At 46.1% G+C, this 19,955-nt stretch overlaps 1 protein-coding gene and 1 long non-coding RNA gene across 2 annotated transcripts in view; both read right to left on the bottom strand.

Annotated features, from left to right (window-relative positions):
• Positions 1-12,650: 12,650 nt before the first annotated feature.
• On the bottom strand, positions 12,651-17,893 carry LOC139266071 (uncharacterized). The gene is made up of 2 exons (XR_011593681.1): positions 14,186-17,893; positions 12,651-13,280 (listed from the first exon to the last, which is right to left on the bottom strand). It is a non-coding gene; the product is annotated as an uncharacterized lncRNA (long non-coding RNA).
• A 164-nt stretch (positions 17,894-18,057) lies between these two features.
• LOC139266070 (receptor-transporting protein 3-like) overlaps positions 18,058-19,955 on the bottom strand; it is a 46,929-nt gene continuing 45,031 nt past the window's right edge. Inside the window, exon 4 of the mRNA XM_070883918.1 lies at positions 18,058-18,615. Coding sequence (XP_070740019.1) covers positions 18,276-18,615 — 340 coding nt within the window. The 3' untranslated portion in view covers positions 18,058-18,275. The remainder of the gene's footprint in view (positions 18,616-19,955) is intronic.

The raw sequence follows: 19,955 nt of genomic DNA, 5'->3' as shown, positions 1-19,955 counted from the left end.
GTGGTTCTAATAAGCTGCTCAATTTAGGTAGGAAGTTACCGAAGTAGTTGAGTAGACCCAGGAACGAACGCAGGAGCGTCACATTCTGCGGCTTGGGTGCATTCTTGATGGCCTTGGATTTCGTGTCCGTGGGCCTGATGCCGTCAGCAGCAATTTTCCTTCCCAGGAATTCGACCTCAGGTGCCATGAAGATGCACTTTGAGCGTTTCAGTCTGAGTCCCACTTGGTCCAGATGATGTAGAACCTCTTCCAGGTTCAGATGTTCCTCGGAGTCACGACCTGTGATCAGGATGTCATCTTTGAACACAATGATTCTGGGAACGGACTTCAGTAGACTCTCCATGTTCCTCTGAAATATTGCTGCAGCCGAGCGAATTTCAAAAGGGCACCTGTGATAAATAAACAGTCCTTTATGCGTGTTAATGTACGTAAGTCTCTTCGACGTCTCGACCAGCTCCCGTGTCATGTAGGCCGACGTCAAGTCCAGTTTGGTGAACGACTTCCCCCCCGGCTAGCTTTGCAAACAAGTCATCAGCCTTCAGTAACGGGTACTGATCCTGTTTCAAAACCCTGTTGATCGTAGCCTTGTAGTCTCCACAGATTCTGACTGCCATCACTTTTCAGCACAGGAACAATGGGGCTGGCCCACTCATTAAACTCAACCGGTGATATGATCCCTTCACGCTGGAGTCTGTCCAGTTCAATTTCGACCTTCTCCCTCATCATATACGGAACTGTCCAAGCTTTATGATGGACGGTTCTTGCATCCGAGTCCACATGGATCTGCAACTTGGCTCCCGTGAAGTTGCCGATGCCTGCATCAAAAAACGAGGGGAACTTGCTCAGTACTTGGGCACATGTATCTTTCTCCGATGACAATGCCTTGATGTCATTCCAATCGCATTTGATTTTTTCAAGCCAGTTCCTGCCGAACAGCCTTTGCCTGGGACAATCCATACCGCTCCATCATATGTCACTTTAATTGTGGCACTGTCAATCACCGTTATGAGTTCTTTGTTGTATGTGCACAACTTAGCATTGACTGGACTCAGCCTGGACCTCACAGCCTTAGTATCCCACAGCTTGTCGAATGGCCTCTGCATCATTAACGATTGACTCGCCCCTATGTCCAGTTCGATCGATACCGGCACCCCATTAAATTTCACGTTGATCATTAGCGGTTTGCTCTTAGTTAGGAACGAGTACAGTCCATACACTTCCTCCTTTGGTATCTTGGATTGTGTATCCGGATCCGCGCTAGTCTGACCATCATCCTCCATGTGGTGTGTCGCAGCACGCTTGCTCATCTGTGGACACTTGTGCTGGAGATGCTCCACTCTCAGACAGCCTTTGCAACTATATTGCTTAAATCGGCACTGCTGGTGCTGGTGATGTCCCCCACAAGGCCAACACAGAGAAATCGGATGCATTCCCGCTGGCGGACTTTGGGCAGCCACAGGTTTCATGTACTCAGTCGGGTAGGCCCTGCCATGTGCCACTCTGCCGAACGCTGAATCAATCATATTTACTGTCATGTATGTAATCTTCATGTAACTGTAACCTTCATAACAACACTGTACACTGTATACACTTGAGAAATGCACACCTTGACCACAGGGTGAACTTGTGGGAGACACTCCTCACCTGGTCAGCCAGGTATATAAAGGGAGGTCCCACACAGGGTAATCACTTCTTGGTCCTGTGATAAAGGTTAAGGTCACGGAGTGACCCTGTCTGCAGAATGTGCCTTGTGTGAATTTATAGTAGTGTGTAAGGACACATTTGGCAACGAGAAACGGGAATCAACGACTCACGAGAATGGCCGCCGGTAGCACAGAGGAACGGTACTGTGTTGGTGAGGACTGGGCCGATTTCGTTGAGAGGCTCAAGCAGAGCTTTGTCACGAAGGACTGGCTGGGAGAGGCAGCGGCTGACAAGCGAAGGGCGCATCTACTGACCAGCTGTGGACCTAAGACGTACGCGCTGATGAAGGACATGCTCGCGCCCGAGAATCCGGTGGACAAAACCTTTGAGGAGCTCAGCAAACTGATCGGTGAGCACCTCAAACCGGCGAGCAGTATACACATGGCCCAACACCGATTCTATATACACCGACGTTGGGAAGGACAGAGCATACCGGACTTCGTTGCGGATTTTCGGCGCTTGGCCAGCCTCTAAGTTCACAGACACTTGCAGGGGGAGATGTTACGGGATTTCTTCATTGAGGGCATTGGGCATGCCGGGATTTTCAGAAAGCTAATTGAGACCAAGGACTTGACCTTGGAAGCGGCGGCGTTGATGGCTCAGACCTTCATGGCGGGGGAGGAGGAAACCAAGATAATATACGTGCGCAACTCTGCTCTCAACGTGACGATGGAGCAGGGAGTTAACATTGTAAACGCGACTCAGAACCCCGCAGGCAGGCAAGGGCAATTCGACACCACCCAGACAGTAACAGACTCTAGAGTGGGTCCTCAACAGAGACAATGGCAGGTTGAACGGACATTTACACCATCACAAGGAACAATATGTCCCGGGATGGGGCCATTGACACCCACTAACAGAGTGCTCAAGAGTAATCAAAGAGACAATCAGAGAGGAATGCCTGGTAACAGCCCTTTTGTTCACAACAATCTCAGCTCATGCTGGAGGTGCGGGGGCAGACATGCTGCAAAAACCTGCAGTTTCCAACAGTTCATCTGTAGAAATTGTAACTTCAGTGGACATTTAGCCAGAATGTGCAGGAAGCCCGCAGCGAGGCTAATTTATGAGGCAGATGAACCACAAGAGGGGTCTGCAAGGCAGGGCGATGTTTGGGACAAAGCAATGGACGCTGAAGTTCAGCGGGTTCAGGTGGCAAACATCCACAGCTCATATACAAAATCGGCACCTATGATGATGAAAGTCCTATTAAACGGCATCCCGGTACGCATGGGGCTGGACACAGGGGCCAGCCAGTCACTTATGAGTGTCCAACAATTTGAGAAACTATGGCCACTCAGAACTAGCAGACCCAAACTGGAACGCATTGCCACGCAATTACGGTCGTACACCAAACAGATCATCCCAGTGCTAGGCAGTGCAATGTTGGTGGTCACACATAATGGATCTGAGAACCGGCTGCCACTCTGGAGTGTCCCGGGAAATGGTCCCGCGCTTTTGGGGAGGAGCTGGCTAGCCAAGATGAACTGGAAATGGGGGAGATGTGCACGCCATTTCATCTGTGGAGCGAAGTCCATGCTCACAGGTCCTTCAGAAATTTGAGTCACTATTTCAACCTTTGAGTCGGGACTTTCAAAGGTACCAAAGTAGTGATACGCATCACCCCGGATGCCAGACCAGTGCACCACAAAGCCAGAGCTGTGCCGTATGTAATGTGGGAGAAAATTGAAAGTGAGTTGGACAGGTTGCTAAGAGAGGGCATAATTTCGCCTGTTGAATTCAGCGACAGGGCAAGCCCCATCGTTCCTGTTCTAAAAAAAGATGGCTTGGTCACGATCTGTGGCGACTACAAGGCCACTATCAATCTAGTGTCACTACAAGACCAATACCCGCTCCCGAGAGCAGAGGACCTATTCGCCACGCTGACAGGTGGCAAGCTGTTCACCAAGTTGGACCTCACTTCAGCCTACATGACCCAGGAACTGGCCGAAGAATCCAAGTTACTGACCACCATCACCACGCACAAGGGGCTGTTTGTCTACAACAGGTGCCCGTTTGGCATTCGATCAGCGGCCGCTATCTTTCAAAGGAACATGGAAAGCCTGCTCAAATCCATCCCTGGAACAATCGTATTTCAGGACGACATCCTTATCACGGGTCGAGACACCGAGGAACACCTCTGCAACCTGGAGGAGGTCCTATGCCGACTGGACCGGGTAGGCCTGCGACTAAAGAAGTCCAAGTGTGTGTTTTTGGCCCCAGAGGTCAAGTTTTTGGGCAGGAGGGTTGCCGCAGATGGGATCCGGCCCACCGAATCCAAAACGGAGGCGATCCGTCGTGCGCCCAGGCCCGGCAACACGTCGGAGTTGCGTTCATTTCTGGGACTCTTGAACTATTTCGGGAACTTTCTGCCGAACTTAAGCACATTGTTGGAGCCGCTACACGTGCTCCTGCATAAGGGTTGCGATTGGTTTTGGGGGGACTGTCAGGAATGGGCTTTCAATCCGGCGTGGAACCTGCTTTGTTCTAACAAGCTGTTGACTCTGTACACCCCCTGTAAGAAATTGGTTTTGACATGTGATGCATCATCCTATTGGGTTGGGTGCGTGTTGCAGCAGAGTAATGATGAGGGCCAATTCCAACCTGTGGCTTATGCCTCCAGGTCGCTCTCCCAAGCACAACGGGGATATGGGATGGTTGAAAAGGAAGCACTCGCATGTGTCTACGGAATGAAAAAGATGCACCAGTACCTTTTTGGCAGAAGGTTCGAGTTAGAAACGGACCACAAGCTGCTAACATCCCTGTTGTCAGACAGCAAAGCTGTCAATGCCAATGCATCAGCTTGCATACAGCGATGGGCTCTCACGCTGGCTGCATATGACTACACCATAGGGCACCAGCCAGGCACTGAAAATTGCACGCTCAGCAGGCTTCCACGGGCAACGGAGCAAAGCGCTGAGATGGTCATGGCCGTTGAAGCCTTTGACAGCGCAGGCTCTCCCATCACAGCCCGCCAGATAAAAATCTGGACCAACAGAGATCCCCTCCTATCCTTAAAATGTGTCCTGACTGAGGATTGGGCGCCCGCACACGGAGCATGCCCCGAGGAGGTCAGACTGTTTCACAGGCGGATGGATGAGCTCTCCATCCAAGCCGGATGGGGCAGCCGGGTAGTCATGCACAGAAGGGAAGGGAAGCATTCATCAGGGAACTCCACAGCGAGCACCCAGGCATCGTGCTAATGAAGGCTATTGCCCAGTCTCATGTATGGTGGCCGGGAATTGACTCAGACCTGAAACACTGTGTTCGCAGGTGCACGACGTGTGCCCAGCTGGGCCCAGGGAGGGCCCCACTCAGCCCGTGGCCCTGCCCCACCAGGCCATGGTCACATATTCACGTATACTATGCGGGCCCGTTAATGAGAAAAATGTTCCTCGTTGTTGATCTGTACTCGAAATGGATCGAGTGCATCATATTGAATTTGTGCACGACATCCACCACTGTGGAGAGTCTGCGTGCGGTCTTTGCGACCCACGGCTTGCCGGACATCCTGGTTAGCGACAATGGCCCATGTTTCACTAGCTATGAATTCCGGGAGTTCATGTCGGGTAATGGCATCGGGTAATGTCAGGACGGCACCGATCAAGCCGGCTTCCAATGGCCAGGTGGAACGTGCGGTCCAAATCATAAAACAGGGCATGCTCCGGATTCAAGGACCCTCTCTTCAATGCTGCCTATCGAGCCTCCTGCTGTCATATAGTCCCGACCGCATTCGCTCACGGGAGTCCCGCCCACAGAACTACTCATGAAACGTACACTTAAAACTCGGCTGTCCCTCATTCATCCTGTTCTGTCAGACATTGTTGAGGGCAAGCGCCAGTCCCAAAATGAGTGCCATGACCGTAAATCAAAGTGGAGATGTATAGAAATCAATGACCCTGTATTTGTTCTTAATCACGCTTTGGGGCCCAAGTGGCTTGAGGGTACTGTAATTGGTAAAGAGGGGAATAGGGTCATAGTGGTCAGACTTAACAATGGACAGATATGCCGCAAACATTTGGACCAAATAAAAAAAAGGTTCAGCATGGACACTGAGGAACCTGAGGAAGATCATGAGATGTTGCCCACACCACCGCCAGTGAACGAGCAACAAGAACATTCAGCAGCATGCACAGTCCCTGCGGCCAGCCCGGACAGGCCGGAATCACCACAGGTGATAGAGACGTATGTCAAGGCTCAACAACCAGAGCCCCAACTGCGGCGCTCCATGAGAGAGCGTCGACTGTCTGAAAGACTTAATCTTTGACCCCATAAGACGTTGGGGGGAGGTGATGTCATGTATGTAACCTTCATGTAACTATAATCTTCATAACAACACTGTACACTGTATACACCTAAGAAATGCACACCTTGACCACAGTGGGTGAACTTGTGGGAGACACTCCTCACCTGGTCATCCAGGTATATAAAGGGAGGTCCCACGCAGGGTCAGCACTTCTTGGCTTCTTGGTCCTGTGAATAAAGGTTAAGGTCACGGACATACCCTGTCTGCAGAATGTGCCTCGTGTGAATTTATAGTAGTGTGTAAGGACACAACATTTACAGTACTTGCCGAGTTTCGATTTTTCACTGATATCTGCTTTAGACTTCTATCTGTGGTCATGCATGACTGCGTGATCTTGATGGCCCTGTTCAAGTCCAACGTCTCCACTGCCAGTTGTTTACGCAGGATCACCTCTTGGTTGATGCCGATTACAAAGAAGTCCCGCAGCATGTCTGTCAACACAGCCCCGAACTTACACGGTCCCGCTAGACATCTCAGGTCGGCAACGAATTCCGCCACATTTTGGCTCAGCCTTAGCCCTAATGCCAGTGACCCCAAGGTATTTGTTACTGTCTCAGGTACGGCGCTGCACTTCTTGGTTAACAGACACAGGAGACGGCAATCTGGAAGGCCCGGCTTGGGCCTCTTTGGCCTCTTCGGGCTGTGGATCAACCAAGGTTGGTCTGGGGATTGGAGTGGGAGTGGCATCAATTGAAGCCGTCAATTGCTGCTGGGCAATGACAGCCTGGGTGTGTTCCCGTATTGCACCAGCTATCTCGGATATTCTCTCCCTAATCATGACAGTGTTGCTTCCATTCCTTGTGGCAGTCCTGCTACTTTTGCCGACAGTCCCGCTATTTCGCCCCTCATCCCACCCGTGGTCTCAATGAGCGATCTGGTTAGCTCAGTGCTCTCCCCATTCATTTCCATGAGCTCTGCCACCTCCGATGTATCGTGCATTTCAGGAGAGCAGTGTTCAGCTCTCCTTACCCTCATCACCCGTACCCTCAGTGTGGTGTGCTGCAACCCATTGGGACTCACCGCGACATCGGAGGATGTACAACCACGAAACGTCACTTCCGTCGTAGCGTCCCCGAAAGACTTGGTACATGCCTGTTGGGCATCACCTCCTCCAAATTCAACGTCACCGTCTCATTAATACCAGCGTCTTCCTGCTCCCCTGATTCTCTTCCTGCTCATCCTCGTCCTCATCGTGCTGTGGAAGATTTTGCTCATCATCCACTGGCTCTGATGCCGCGATGGGGGTTGTCCTTCATTCAGTGATGCGTGTGCAACATCTGCAAAATATAACAGAACAAATGAATGGTTAGCAGCAGGGAAGGGCTTACATAGCGCAGGCTCATTTGAAGGACCACGATGAATGATAGCACATTCGTAGCTGGCCTAGAGTACATCCCATTTAAACCGAAGCATAGCCCACACAGCACTTAACATTTAGCCAACCCAGATTGTGGAATTTGCAGGACTTACCCTCTCAGGAAGCTGGGCCCAGCTTGTGCAAGGGTGGTTGATCTTCTGGAGTGATCAACTCCATACCAATCATACCAGTGACCCTCATTTTGAATGATGTAAGTGGGTGCATATTTGGCACACCTCCACCAGGTTTTTGTCTGCTCACGATTGTTGTGTGACAACTTCTGCAAAGATGAAAATACAACTTTTTAAGCGAGGGGCCTTCTGCTGTCGTGGCACACACAGATAGTCACATTTACAATTCTTGCAATTGCAGTGCATACATAAAAATATTACTTACACTAACTACTTGGCCAAGGTCCTGCCACTTCTTGCGGCACTGCTTGCCGTCCCTCTGGATGGACGCCACTGCCAAAAACTTCTCTGCCACTTGGTCCCGAGCTTTATTCATTGCTGAGGGTTTCAGCTTGCCGGCACCCTTGTTGTCAATCTCCTTTCAATGGCGTCTACAAGGGCCTCATTGTCATCCTCAGTAAATTTCTTAGCCCGTTTCCTTTCAGGTTCAGTCCATTGTTAAGATATATATGATGAGTTCTCTGGATTTCCTTTTTAGTTTTGCAGCTCCCCGATTTCACAGGTACTCACAGATCTGCTGGCTCTTTAAAAATGGCAGACTCGACATGTGAGGTGTGGAAAACGGCAGGTTTTTTTCTGCATGCGCAGAGAACAGGCCTCCATTTTTCAGTGCTATCAATTAGATCCCCCCACAGAAGGCATGGTCTTTCTGCATGGCGCCAAATTCAAACAGAAAACTGGCGAAACTTCGGATTTTTTGGGGCACTGCTGCGGCTTAAAAGTTGGCCAGTAATCTGACACAACACCAAAAAAAGTCCATGTGGAATTTTGGGCCCATCATCCCTCCTCACAACTGTAATTGTTGCTTTGACCAATATTGCGACCCCCTCCTTTTTTTGTCCCCCTCGCTATCTCGTCTGAAACCCCTGTAACCAGGAATGTTGAGCTACCGTTCCTGCCCTAATTTAAGCCATGTTTCAATAATAGCTATGATATCATACTTCCACATGTCTACTGTGCCCCCAGCTCATCTGCCGTATTCACTAGACATCTTGCATTGCAGTATATCTCATTAAACACCGCCAAACCACTTTGTTGTCTATTTTCTAGCCTTTGTTTTCTCTGCCTCCAAACTCACTTACTAATTTTCTGCCTTCCATTTCCGGCTTTGCTTCTCTTCCTTCTGAATCTACGCTCAGGTTCCTATCCCCCTGCCGAGCTAGTTTAAGCCCTCCCCAACAGCACTAGCAAATCCCCCGTGAGGTTATTGGTCCCGGCCCTATTGAGGTGCAACCCGTCCAGCTTGTACAGGTCCCATCTCCCCCAGAACTGGTCTCAATGCCTCGGGAATCTAAAGCCCTCCCTCTCGCACCATCTCTCCAGCCACGCATGCATCTGCTCTATCCTCCTATTTCTGTACTCGCAAGCGCGTGGCACCAGGAGTAATTCGTAGATTACTATCTTTGGGGTCCTGCTTATTAATCTCTTTCCCAGCTCCATAAAATCTGTCTGCAGGACCTCATCCCTCTTTCTACCTTTGTCATTGGTACGGATATGGACCTTGACCTCTTGCTGTTTGCCCTCTCCCCTCAGAATGTTCTGCAGCCGCTCAGTGACATCCTTGACACTGGTACCAGGGAGGCAACCTACCATCCTGGAGTCATATCTGTGGCCACAGAAACACCTGTCTTTTCCCCTATCTATTAAATCTCCTATCACTATTGCTTTTCTGACCTTACTCCTCCCCTGCGCCCTCCCCCCCCCATACAGCTGAGCCACCCACGGTGCCGTAGACTTGGCTCTGGCTGTACTCCCTAGAGGAACCACTGCCCTCACCAATACTCAGAATACGGGTTAGAGAGCGAGTTGCACTCAGGATACTGGTTAGAGTGTGCATACTGGGAATAATATTATTACTGAGGTTCATGAGTTTCCCTTTTGCTTATGTTCTTTATTAGTTGTGGCCCTTTAAAAATTGTGGGGTCACTTTTGTTTGGTTTTTATTCAATGTCACTGGGGCAACCCAATGTCTCCTTATGGGTTCATTCGAAAAGAGAGAGAGAAAAAGAATTAACAATTGAGGATGATGACCATTCATCAGAATTAGAAGTTGGAGATTTAACTGTTTTAAGCAAGTTCATTGCCAAGGAAAGAGAGAGGTGGGGGAGGGACCAAAGAACAAAGGGAAGGTCTGTGATAAGGTGGAGGGCAGGACTAATTAGATGACAAAACGAATGATGGTGAAAGGCAAAAGGGGATGTTAATGGGACAAGAAAGAAACAAAAGATGGGTCTAGAGGACATGTAACTGGCTACAGCACCTGCTGTCTGCAAAAATGGTGGTTATGATTTAAAGTTGTTGAACTCAATATTGAGGCCGAAGGCTGTCAAGTGTCTAATCAAAAGATGAGGTGCAGTTCCTTGAGCTTGCATTGAGTTTCATTGGAACAGTGTAAGGAGCCAAGTGCAGAGAGGTCAGTGACAATGGGATGGAGAATTATTTACATGTTTTTAAATTTCTTCATAGGATGTGGGTGTCGCTGGCATGGCCAGCGTTTATTGGCCATCACTAATTGCCCTTGAGAAGATGGTGGTGTGGTGAAGGTACTCTCACAGTGCTGTTAAGAAGGGACTTCCAGGATTTTGACCCAGCAGCGATGAAGGAACGGTGATATACTTCCAAGTCATGATGGTGTGTGACTTGGAGAGAACGTGGAGATGGTGGTGTTCCCAAACGCCTGCTGCCTTTGTCCTTCTAGGTGGTCGAGGTCGCGGTTTGGGAGGTGCTGCCACAGATTTGCTGCAGTGCATGTTGTAGATGGTACACACTGCAGCTACTGTGTGCCGGTGATGGAGGGAGTAAATGTTTAAGGTGGTGGATGGAGTGCCAATCAAGCGGACTGCTTTTTCCTGGATAGTGTCAAGCTTCTTGAGTGTTGTTGGAGCTGTGCTCATCCAGGCAAGTAGAGAATATTATGAAAGTCATAAATGACATCCTATGTGACTGTGACCATGGTAAACTATCCCTCCTCGTCCTTCTCGACCTGCAGCCTTTGACATGGTTGACTGCACCATCCTCCTCCAACGCCTCTTTGTCGTTCAGCTGGGTAGGACTGCACTTGCCTAGCTCCATTCCTATCTATCCAATTGTAGCCAGAGAATTGCCCGCAATGGCTTCTCTTCCCGCTTCCGTACCATTACCTCTGGAGCACCATTTCGTATAAGGTGCGCGGTTTGTCCACGCATCTCTCTGCGGGACCGGCTTTTTCAATATAAAGTTTTGTACAAAACTGTGAATGGGCTGCACACCCCCAAAAAAAGTACGAGGGAGCATTCATCTGGAGTTCCCAAAGCTCTATCCTTGGCCACTTCCTATTTCTCATCTACATGCTGCCCCTCGGCAACAACATCCAAAAACACAACATCAGGTTACACATATACACTGACGGCACCCAGCTCTAACTCTCAACCACTGTCTCTAAATTTTCAGACTGCTTGTCCAACATCCAGTACTGAATCAGCAGACATTTCCTCCAACCATTGTCTTCGGCCCCTGCCACAAACTCCGTTCCCTAGCCACTAACTCCATCCCTCTCCCTGGAAACTGTCTGAGGCTGAAGCAGACTGTTTCCAACCTTGGTGTTGTATTTGACTCCGAAATGAGCTTCTGAGCACATATCTGTGCCATCACTAAGACTGTCTACTTCCACCTCCATTACTTTGCCCGACTCTGCCCCTGCCTCAGCTCATCTGCTGCTGAAATCCTCCTCAATGCCTTTGTAACCTCTAGACTTGACTATTCCAACACAGTCCTGGCCGGCTTCCCATCTTCCATCCTCCATAAACTTAAGCACATCTAAAACTCTGCTGGCCATATCCTAACCTCGTTTTCACCAATGTACCTGTTGCAGAGGCATCTGTCCATGACAGTATGGGTATCAGTGACCAGCGCACAGTCCTTGTGGAGATGAAGTCCCACTTTCACACTGAGGACACCCTCCATCGTGTTGTGTGACACAACCACTGTGCTAAATGGGATAGTCCAGGAGCCGCTCGCTGCTTGCCTTTTATGGCCCCGACCTGCCACTGGCGTGAGTCACGTTAAAAAAATCCACGCACAGGCATCTTCCACCCTTTAACATGTAGTTCGGGACCTGAAATATCAGGTCCTTCTTTGAAACACTCATCCCTTTTTTGTGTGGGGGCAAGTCATCCTCAATATGAAGGACACCTAAGAAGAAGAAGAGAAATGGGATAGATTCACAACAGATCAAGCAGCTTAAAACTGGGCATCCATGAGGCGCTGTGGGCCATCAGCAGCAGCAGAATTGTGTTCCACCACAATCTGTAACCTCATGGCCCGGCCTATCCCTCACTCTACCATTACCGTCTAGCCAGAGTACCAACTCTAATTAAATGAGGAGTGCAGAAATGCATGGCAGGAGAAGCACCAGACGTACCTAAAATTTAGCAACCATCCTGGGGAAGCTGCAACACATGACTACATGCATGATAAACAGCAGAAGCAGCATGCTATAGACAGAGCTAAGCAATCCCATAACCAACGGATCAGATCAAAGCTCTGCAGTCCTGCCACATTCAGTCATGAATGATGGTGGACAATTAAACAACTGACGGGTGGAGGAGGCTACATGAATATCCCCATCCTCAATGATGATGATAATTAATAAACACTGATGTAATGTCAAGAGTTTCCCTCATATCACTGTAAAGCACCTTAACTACTTCCATTATTTCATCGATTGGAAAGAATTTGATAACTGACACAAATTATGAATTTTAAACATTTGAAAACAATTGTATCTGTTATAAAAAGTATCATGATATACTGTATCAGTACTGAATTGTTCATTTTGAATTGGAAGTTGCTTTGTGATTGACAGCTGTAGAGCAAAACCAAGACAACTGTACAATAAAGAGCATTGTGAATTAACTCTGAAGTCTTTGTTGTTTATTACTGATCAGTACACAACAACAACTATTACAATTATTCTTAAAATCACAATTCTCACTCACTTTGTCATGCAGGTTTACCTTAATATAAATGGTGTTTTATGTTTAAGTTAGAGGAGAGGTGAAGGTGTGTGTTCTTACATATAATTTACTCAAACCAATAGGGTTCACAACATTGAATGTCAGATGTGACAGATTTATTAAGTATACAGAAACTAAACATGCACTTAATGGCAGTACATATATCAAAAACCTTGTGAGTTTGGTCAGAGGACTCAAAATGCGTTACCGTTCCAAGCTCAGTGCACAGGCTGCAGACCTTCGTATTCTCAGTATCTGTTCCACTTTTAATACCTTCTATGTGATAATCCACATGGTTCTGCATTACCTAATACACTTACATATAAGGTGAAGTTTAATAAGCTACTTCCCTTGTCCCTTGGCAATAACTTCCACGGACTAGTACAACTTCCTGAACTTTGTTACCTTATTGATAGTTCCAACATTTGTTGCTATTCCACCAAGTGAAATTTCTAATTTTAAATCTGTACCATTCCATACCAGTTTTCTGCTTTCTAAAAAAAATGGCATATTCACAGATGTATGCTTGAACTAACTTATTATCAACTGATTAGAGCTCTCTGGAGTATGCACTGAAATGTTTTTAATTAGGTTTATTGTCTACATTGACCATTGCTTTAAAGCAAGTCTTAATTCAACAGTTCAGTAATCACTGCATCTAAATTGACTTATACTTCTTCATTTAACAGGCAGAAATCAATGGCAGTATAACATCAGCAGACCAGGACAATCTGATTAACCTTTTAAGGATCATTAAAGTTGGTTTTCATTGACGATTTACAAATCTGTTTCATTAAGGGCCTTAAATCAGGGAAAAGATTGGACCCCAAAACACCCAGGTAAATTTGAAGAAAATAAGTAAAAAAAAAACATTTTTATTTGGAGCAGTTCTGAAATGGAAGAAAACAAGCAAAGTACAGTTAAACTAAATGACAACCCACAAATATTTACACAGTTCACAGACACCACTTTAGTGGAGTACAAGGTTTTAGTTTGTGGTTATTGTGACACAGAACTCACTCAGCCTGAAATCCGTGTTCTTCTGTTATCCCCTGAATTGTGGATTATGCACTTGGAGTTTAGAATATTTGGGGAGTATTTGTTACATTGAGAATTTTTTAGAAATCAGATTTGCAAAATTGTATGGTTCCTCGGAAATATATACTTATACTCTATTTCAGTGAACTGTATTTTAGTCAGATGTTTGTCGAAATAGCTTTTGGATCAGGTATAACACATTTTTGAACTGTAAAAAAAAATGACTCAATATTATTTTAAAAATTAAGTACAATCTTCTGAAGCATTCCAATTGTTTTTGTTACATTAATGCTTTCACTTAATTGCTGTTGATTGCACCGCATTACCTATGGCCAGTAAAGAGCCTGGGTTTTTTTGCACAGAAATAAAATGAGTAAAAATGAGTCTGACTTGCAAAAAAGAATAGTTGCTACTTAAATTCTTTGTTCTAGAGATCACCTCAAGTTACTGCTTAAACATATTGGGCTGGATTTTCCAATGGATGTGAAAAAGATCATGCTGGAACCTTCTAAATCACTGGTTAGGCCTCAGCTAGAGTACTGTGGACAATTCTGGGCACCACGTTTCAGAAAAGATGTAAAATACTTAGAAAGGATACAGCGGAGGTTTATCAGAATATTACCAGAGATGAGGAGAGGCTGGACAAGTTAGGACTGTTCTCCTTGGAACAGAGATGGTGAAGAGGTGTCCTAATAGAGGTGTTCAAGATGATGACAGTATTTCATGGAGTAGATAGAACAACTATTCCCTCTGGTGAGTGGATCAATAACCAGAGGTCAGAGATTTAAAGTCATTGGCAAAAGATCTAGGTGGGCGAAGAGGAGAAATGTTTTCACTCAGGATTTGAAATGCTCTAACTGAAAAGGTGGTGGGAGCTGAGTCCATAAATAATTTTAAAAGGGAGTTGGGGAGATACTGGAGGATGAGGAACTAGCAGGGTTACGGACAAAAAGCAGGAGTGTGGGACTAAGCACGAAAGCTCTTTCAAAGAGCCAGCACAGGCACGATGGGCCGAATGGCCTCCTTCTGTGCTGTATGTTTCTATTATTCTATGATTCACTGTGGGCAGATGACCTGTACTGGCAAAAACTCTTGATCCGGGTTTATTTCTGGCTCATGGGTCATTTGAATGTGGAAGGCCAGTTCCTTGATCTCTGCTGGGGAGATGCACTGGTGTGCCATTGGTGGCGGGCGGGAGGGCAGGCGAATGAGTTATTGCAGCACACCTCAGGGTGTTGCGACAGTGGGAGGGACAGGCAACCGACATGCTGCTTGCAATTTTTTAAAGAATCCTTCCTGATGCTCTGACAGCACTTGCCAAGGCCCCTTCTTTGTATGAATCCTCCAAGCTCCCTCTGCCAATCTTAGAATGCTGGATACTGGGGCCTAACTAGCCGTCCCAGCACAGCATTCAATCAGTGCAAACAGTAAGAAATACTGCAGAAGCTCTAGTTCCCTCATTTTAATTTAACTTGCATGTGTCCACAAATGTCTGGGCACAGTTGAGAGGAAATGGGGTGGGGGGAGGCAGGGACATAAGAACATAAGAAATAGGAGCAGGAGTAGGCCATACGGCCCCTCGAACCTGTTCCGCCATTCAATAAGATCATGGCTGATCTGATCATGGACTCAGCTCCACTTCCCCGCCCGCCCCCATAACCCCTTATTGTTTAAGAAACTGTCTATTTCTGTCTTAAATTTATTCAGTGTCCCAACTTCCACAGCTCTCTGAGGCAGCGAATTCCACAGATTTACATGGTGGATCATATCCTCAAATGAGATTCCGCCTGCCTCAGATCTTCTGGAAAATCTAGGCCCTTCTTTCTTTCAATATCTGGAATCACCTCTGTGGAATGCAAGCCAGCATTTCTGAAATGCTTTGCTTTTGCTGTGGTCTGGAGATCAAAAGGGTTAAAAGTTGTAAGATTCAAGATTGGATTAAAACAGGTTGCTAGACGATATGATGCCTTTTAGCCATTGAAATGTTGAGTATTTGAGTGTACCTTGTTACTATGCGAATAATAATTTGATGACATCATCTATATGTTAAACGATTCAGAAAGCAGTTAGCCGTGATTTCAAGACAATGCCATTTTTGATTCTACATCCTCTGCATGTTAATTGTCTAAATGTACTATGCAAAGAAATAAGAGTTCAAAGGCTTTTTTGGTATAAAGATAAGAGTTTGACACACACACATTGGACACTAGACACTGGAATTTCAGAAGGTATATGCCTCACAAGCAGCCACGGAAATCAGAGCAAGCAGAAAGTTGGCTTGTGAAGTGTTTGTGGCTCAGTAACTTTCATACTTGGTTTGTATAGTATGAATGTCTGAATAAAAGACCCGATCCTGCAGTTACTACAACTGAGTGTGTGTGTAATTCAACGTTTAAAGCAAAAAGAGCGAGACAGCCATACAACAACCTCAAGACAATTCTTCCTGTTCTTTACACTGAAAATCACCTCAAGATATTTATTTTTACTTTTCAGGCTGGAAATCAGGTCGCGTGGTGCAAGGAACATTGTTTTTTTCCTCCAAAAATAGGGAGAAATTTGATTTTTACTGATTCACCAACCTGAAAAAAAATCCACACATTTATAACAACAACAACTTGTATTTATATAGAGCCTTTAACGTAGTGAAACGTCCCAAGACATTTCACAGGAATATTATGAGAAAAAATTTGACACCGAGCCACATAAGGAGAAATTAGGGCAGGTGGCCAAAAGCTTGGTCAAAGAGGTCGGTTTTAAGGAGCGTCCTGAAGGAGGAAAGATAAGTAGAGGCGGAGAGGTTTAGGCAGGGAGTTCCAGAGCTTAGGGCCTAGGCAACAGAAGGCACGGCCACCAATGGTTGAGCGATTATAATCAGGGATGCTCAAGAGGGCAGAATTAGAGGAGCGCAGATATCTCGGGGGCGGGGCGGGGGGGGGGGGGCTGGAGGATATTACAGAAATAGAGAGGGGAGAGTCCATGGAGGGATTTGAAAATAAGGCTGAGAATTTTTAAATCGAGGTGTTGCTTAACCGAAAGCCAATGTAAGTCAGCCAGCACAGGGGTGATGGGTGAGCGGGACTTGGTGCGAGTTAGGACACAGGCAGCTGAGTTTTGGATCACCTCTAGTTTACATAGGGTAAAATGTGGGAGGCCAGCCAGGAGTGCATTGGCATAGTCAAGTCTAGAGGTAACAAAGGCAAGCATGAGGGCTTCAGCAGTAGATGAGCTGAGGCAAGGGCAGAGACGGTCAATGTAACGGAGGTGGAAATAGGCTGTCTTAGTTATGCTGTGAATATGTGGTTGAAAGCTCATTTCAGGGTCAAATATGTCACAAGGTTGCGAACAGCATGGTTCAGCCTCAGACAGAAGTTGGGGAGAGGAATTGAGTCGGTGGCTAGGGAACGGAGTTTGTGGCAGGGACCGAAAACAATGGCTTCGGTCTTCCCGATATTCAGTTGGAGAAATGTTCTGCTCATCCAGTACTGGATGTTGAACAAGCAGTCTGACAATTTAGAGACCGTGGAGGGGTTGAGAGAAGTGGTGGTGAGGTAGAGCTGGGTATTGTCAGCGTACATGTGGAAACTGACGCTGTGTTTTCAGATGATGTCGCCAAGGGGCACCATGTAGAATGGGAAATAGGAGGGGGCCAAGGATAGATCCTTGGGGGACACCAGAGGTAACAATGCAGGGGCGGGAAGAGAAGCTGTTGCAGGTGATTCTCTGGCTATGATTAGATAGGTAAGAATGGAACCAGGCGAGTGCAGTCCCACCCAGCTGGACAACAGTGGAGAGGTATTGGAGAAGGATAGAGTGTCAAAGGCTGCAGTCAAATCAAGAAGGATGAGGAGTGATAGTTTGCCTTTGTTAGTCACAAAGGATGTAATTTGTGACTTTTAGGAGAATTTATGATGGGAATTGTTAAAAAAATTGACTTTAATGATCCATATTTACATTTTTATGACTAGTAAATGTATTTTATATAGACAATAGGGTAAATATTCCACCTGTTCCTGCTTGTAATATCAGTGCAATTTGGGCAGAATCGTGTAAGAAATCAAAAACTTTTAAACGTGAGTGAGTTACGCCAAAACCACTTAGGTATGTGTTTTCCGCGATCTTTTACACTGGATTAAGATTCAATTTGCCTGGATCAGGCCCCGCCCACAAACCTGGCCACGCCTCGCAATTCCAAGATTCCCCAAGTGTGCTGGTTCGGGAAATTGCGCTCATTTTCTTAGGCGCACAGGCACTCGTAGGCATGTTTTTAAAGTTTATTCATGTAAAAAAATATTTGATCTACTGAGAAACTGAGTAATGTACACCAAATGAAACTATTAAATGGTTCACTAAAGCTTTTTAAAGTCATTTTCAGTCAGGGTTACATACAGTTGGAGGACTGGATGCTCTTATTAAAAATGCTTATTTTTGGTGATTAACCTATTTTCAGCTGTATTAATAAAACTGCACCAGGTTACCATTCTTAAAATACATCAAGGAATACTTTTTAATGGAAAAAAAAATAAAAGATTATGTTCTATTACGCTGACTGCACTGGCTTTTGTGAGATTTTACATTTGTGATTAAGTTAATGCATCTTGTATCGGCAATTTGAACTGTAACCTAACCATTGTAATTTCCCGATTGCGCCCAAAGGGGAAACTCTACCCAATATTCTTTGCAGATGTAATTCAGTCAACCTCATCATCTTGGTTACGGCAGATACCCAAGGCACAGGCTTCACAGAGTGACGTCTCGTGGGGTTTAGTCTTACGATGCAGCAGTTTTCTTTGAACATTTCCCACTTCTTCCCCGTAACAGTTTTTCAGGATTTTTAAAATTAGTCTATCAAACACTTGCTTCAATTGCTTGTTTGTAATTTGTGGTTTTTGCTGAGAAGAGTTTGAGCAATTTCGGCACTGCTGTCGGAATGCGCGCATCAATACTAATCCACGATCTCTTCTCAGTCGGTAATGAAACAAAATAACGACATGGGCCGAGGACCATGAGTTTGAACAAGGACAGTCAAACCTGTTGAAAAGGAGGGGAGGGTAGTTAATGTTATTGAAGAATTTGTAATTTCTTGCTTTGAATTGGTCGCAGTTTCTGAGTACATTTAGGACAGTTTTTATAACATGAGCACATATCCGCTGGGACGTGAATTTACTTTAAGCATACTGTGTCTTTTTGCTGCGCAGAACTCCTTCAAGATATATTCAGCAAGTTTTTGTATTGTTAAGTTAGCTCATGTGAACAAATTAATAATTAGATGGAGATAAAGGAGAATGATGTTAGTCACAGTCAGACAATGCGATCCACACTGAATATCTTGTCAATTATACCAATATATCATAATTACTGAAATAATATTTTTGAGGGACATGTAACAAGTTGATGATTATGATGATTAGGTAGCGAGTGAATCATTTTTATGTACTGGAATATGTATACTATATTAAATTTACTATGTATGTCATGCACTCCTTATTTGAGCATCATCCCTGTGTGACAAACAGTTGCTCCTACATCTGCGCATTTCTACCATTGCCTGGTGTCATGTATTCAACTGTCATTGTAATCCATGTATAAACTGACCTAAGTTGTACACCGTGAGAACATTGACCATTAGCTGGTGAACTTGTGGGACACACTCCTAACCTGGACTTTCAAGTATAAAAGGGGAAGCTCCACCTATCCTTTCCACTCCAGTGCTGGCAAATAAAGGTTACTGGTCACAGTGACCTACTCTCAAGTATGGGCCTCGTGTGCATTTGTACTGTATAGTAAGGACATATTATTGGCGACGAGAAACTGGGATTTAAACCACGCGAGCATGGCCACTAACAGCACAGACGAGAGGTACTGTGTTGGTGATGATTGGGATGATTTTATTGAGAGACTACAGCAAAGTTTTGTCACTAAGGAATGGCTGGGACAGGATTCGGCCGACAAACGCAGGGCTCATCTCCTGACGGTTTGTGGATCCAGGACGTACTCCCTGATGAAGGACCTTCTAGCACCAGAGAAGCCGGCGGACAAGACTTTTGAAGAGCTCAGTAAGTTGATCAGGGAACACTTTAAACCGGCGAGCAGCATGCACATGGCGAGACACCGGTTTTACACACACGGGCGGCGAGAAGGGCAAAGCGTTCCAGACTTCGTGGCAGACCTCCGGCGACTGGCGAGCCTATGTAAGTTCCCAGATGCATGCAGAGCGGAGATGCTGCGAGATTTTTTATTGAGGGCATCGGGCACGCTGGGGTTTTCAGGAAACTGATTGAGACCAAAGACTTGACCCTGGAAATGGCGGCTTTGATGGCCCAGACATTTATCTCAAGTGAGGAAGAGACCAGAATGACGTTTGACAAAAA

The sequence above is a fragment of the Pristiophorus japonicus genome, chromosome 6 (assembly GCF_044704955.1).
Source record: "Pristiophorus japonicus isolate sPriJap1 chromosome 6, sPriJap1.hap1, whole genome shotgun sequence".
Classification (NCBI taxonomy): domain Eukaryota; kingdom Metazoa; phylum Chordata; class Chondrichthyes; family Pristiophoridae; genus Pristiophorus; species Pristiophorus japonicus.
Note: the sequence above shows the minus strand (reverse complement) of the source record. Positions and strands in the feature narration are given on the sequence as shown.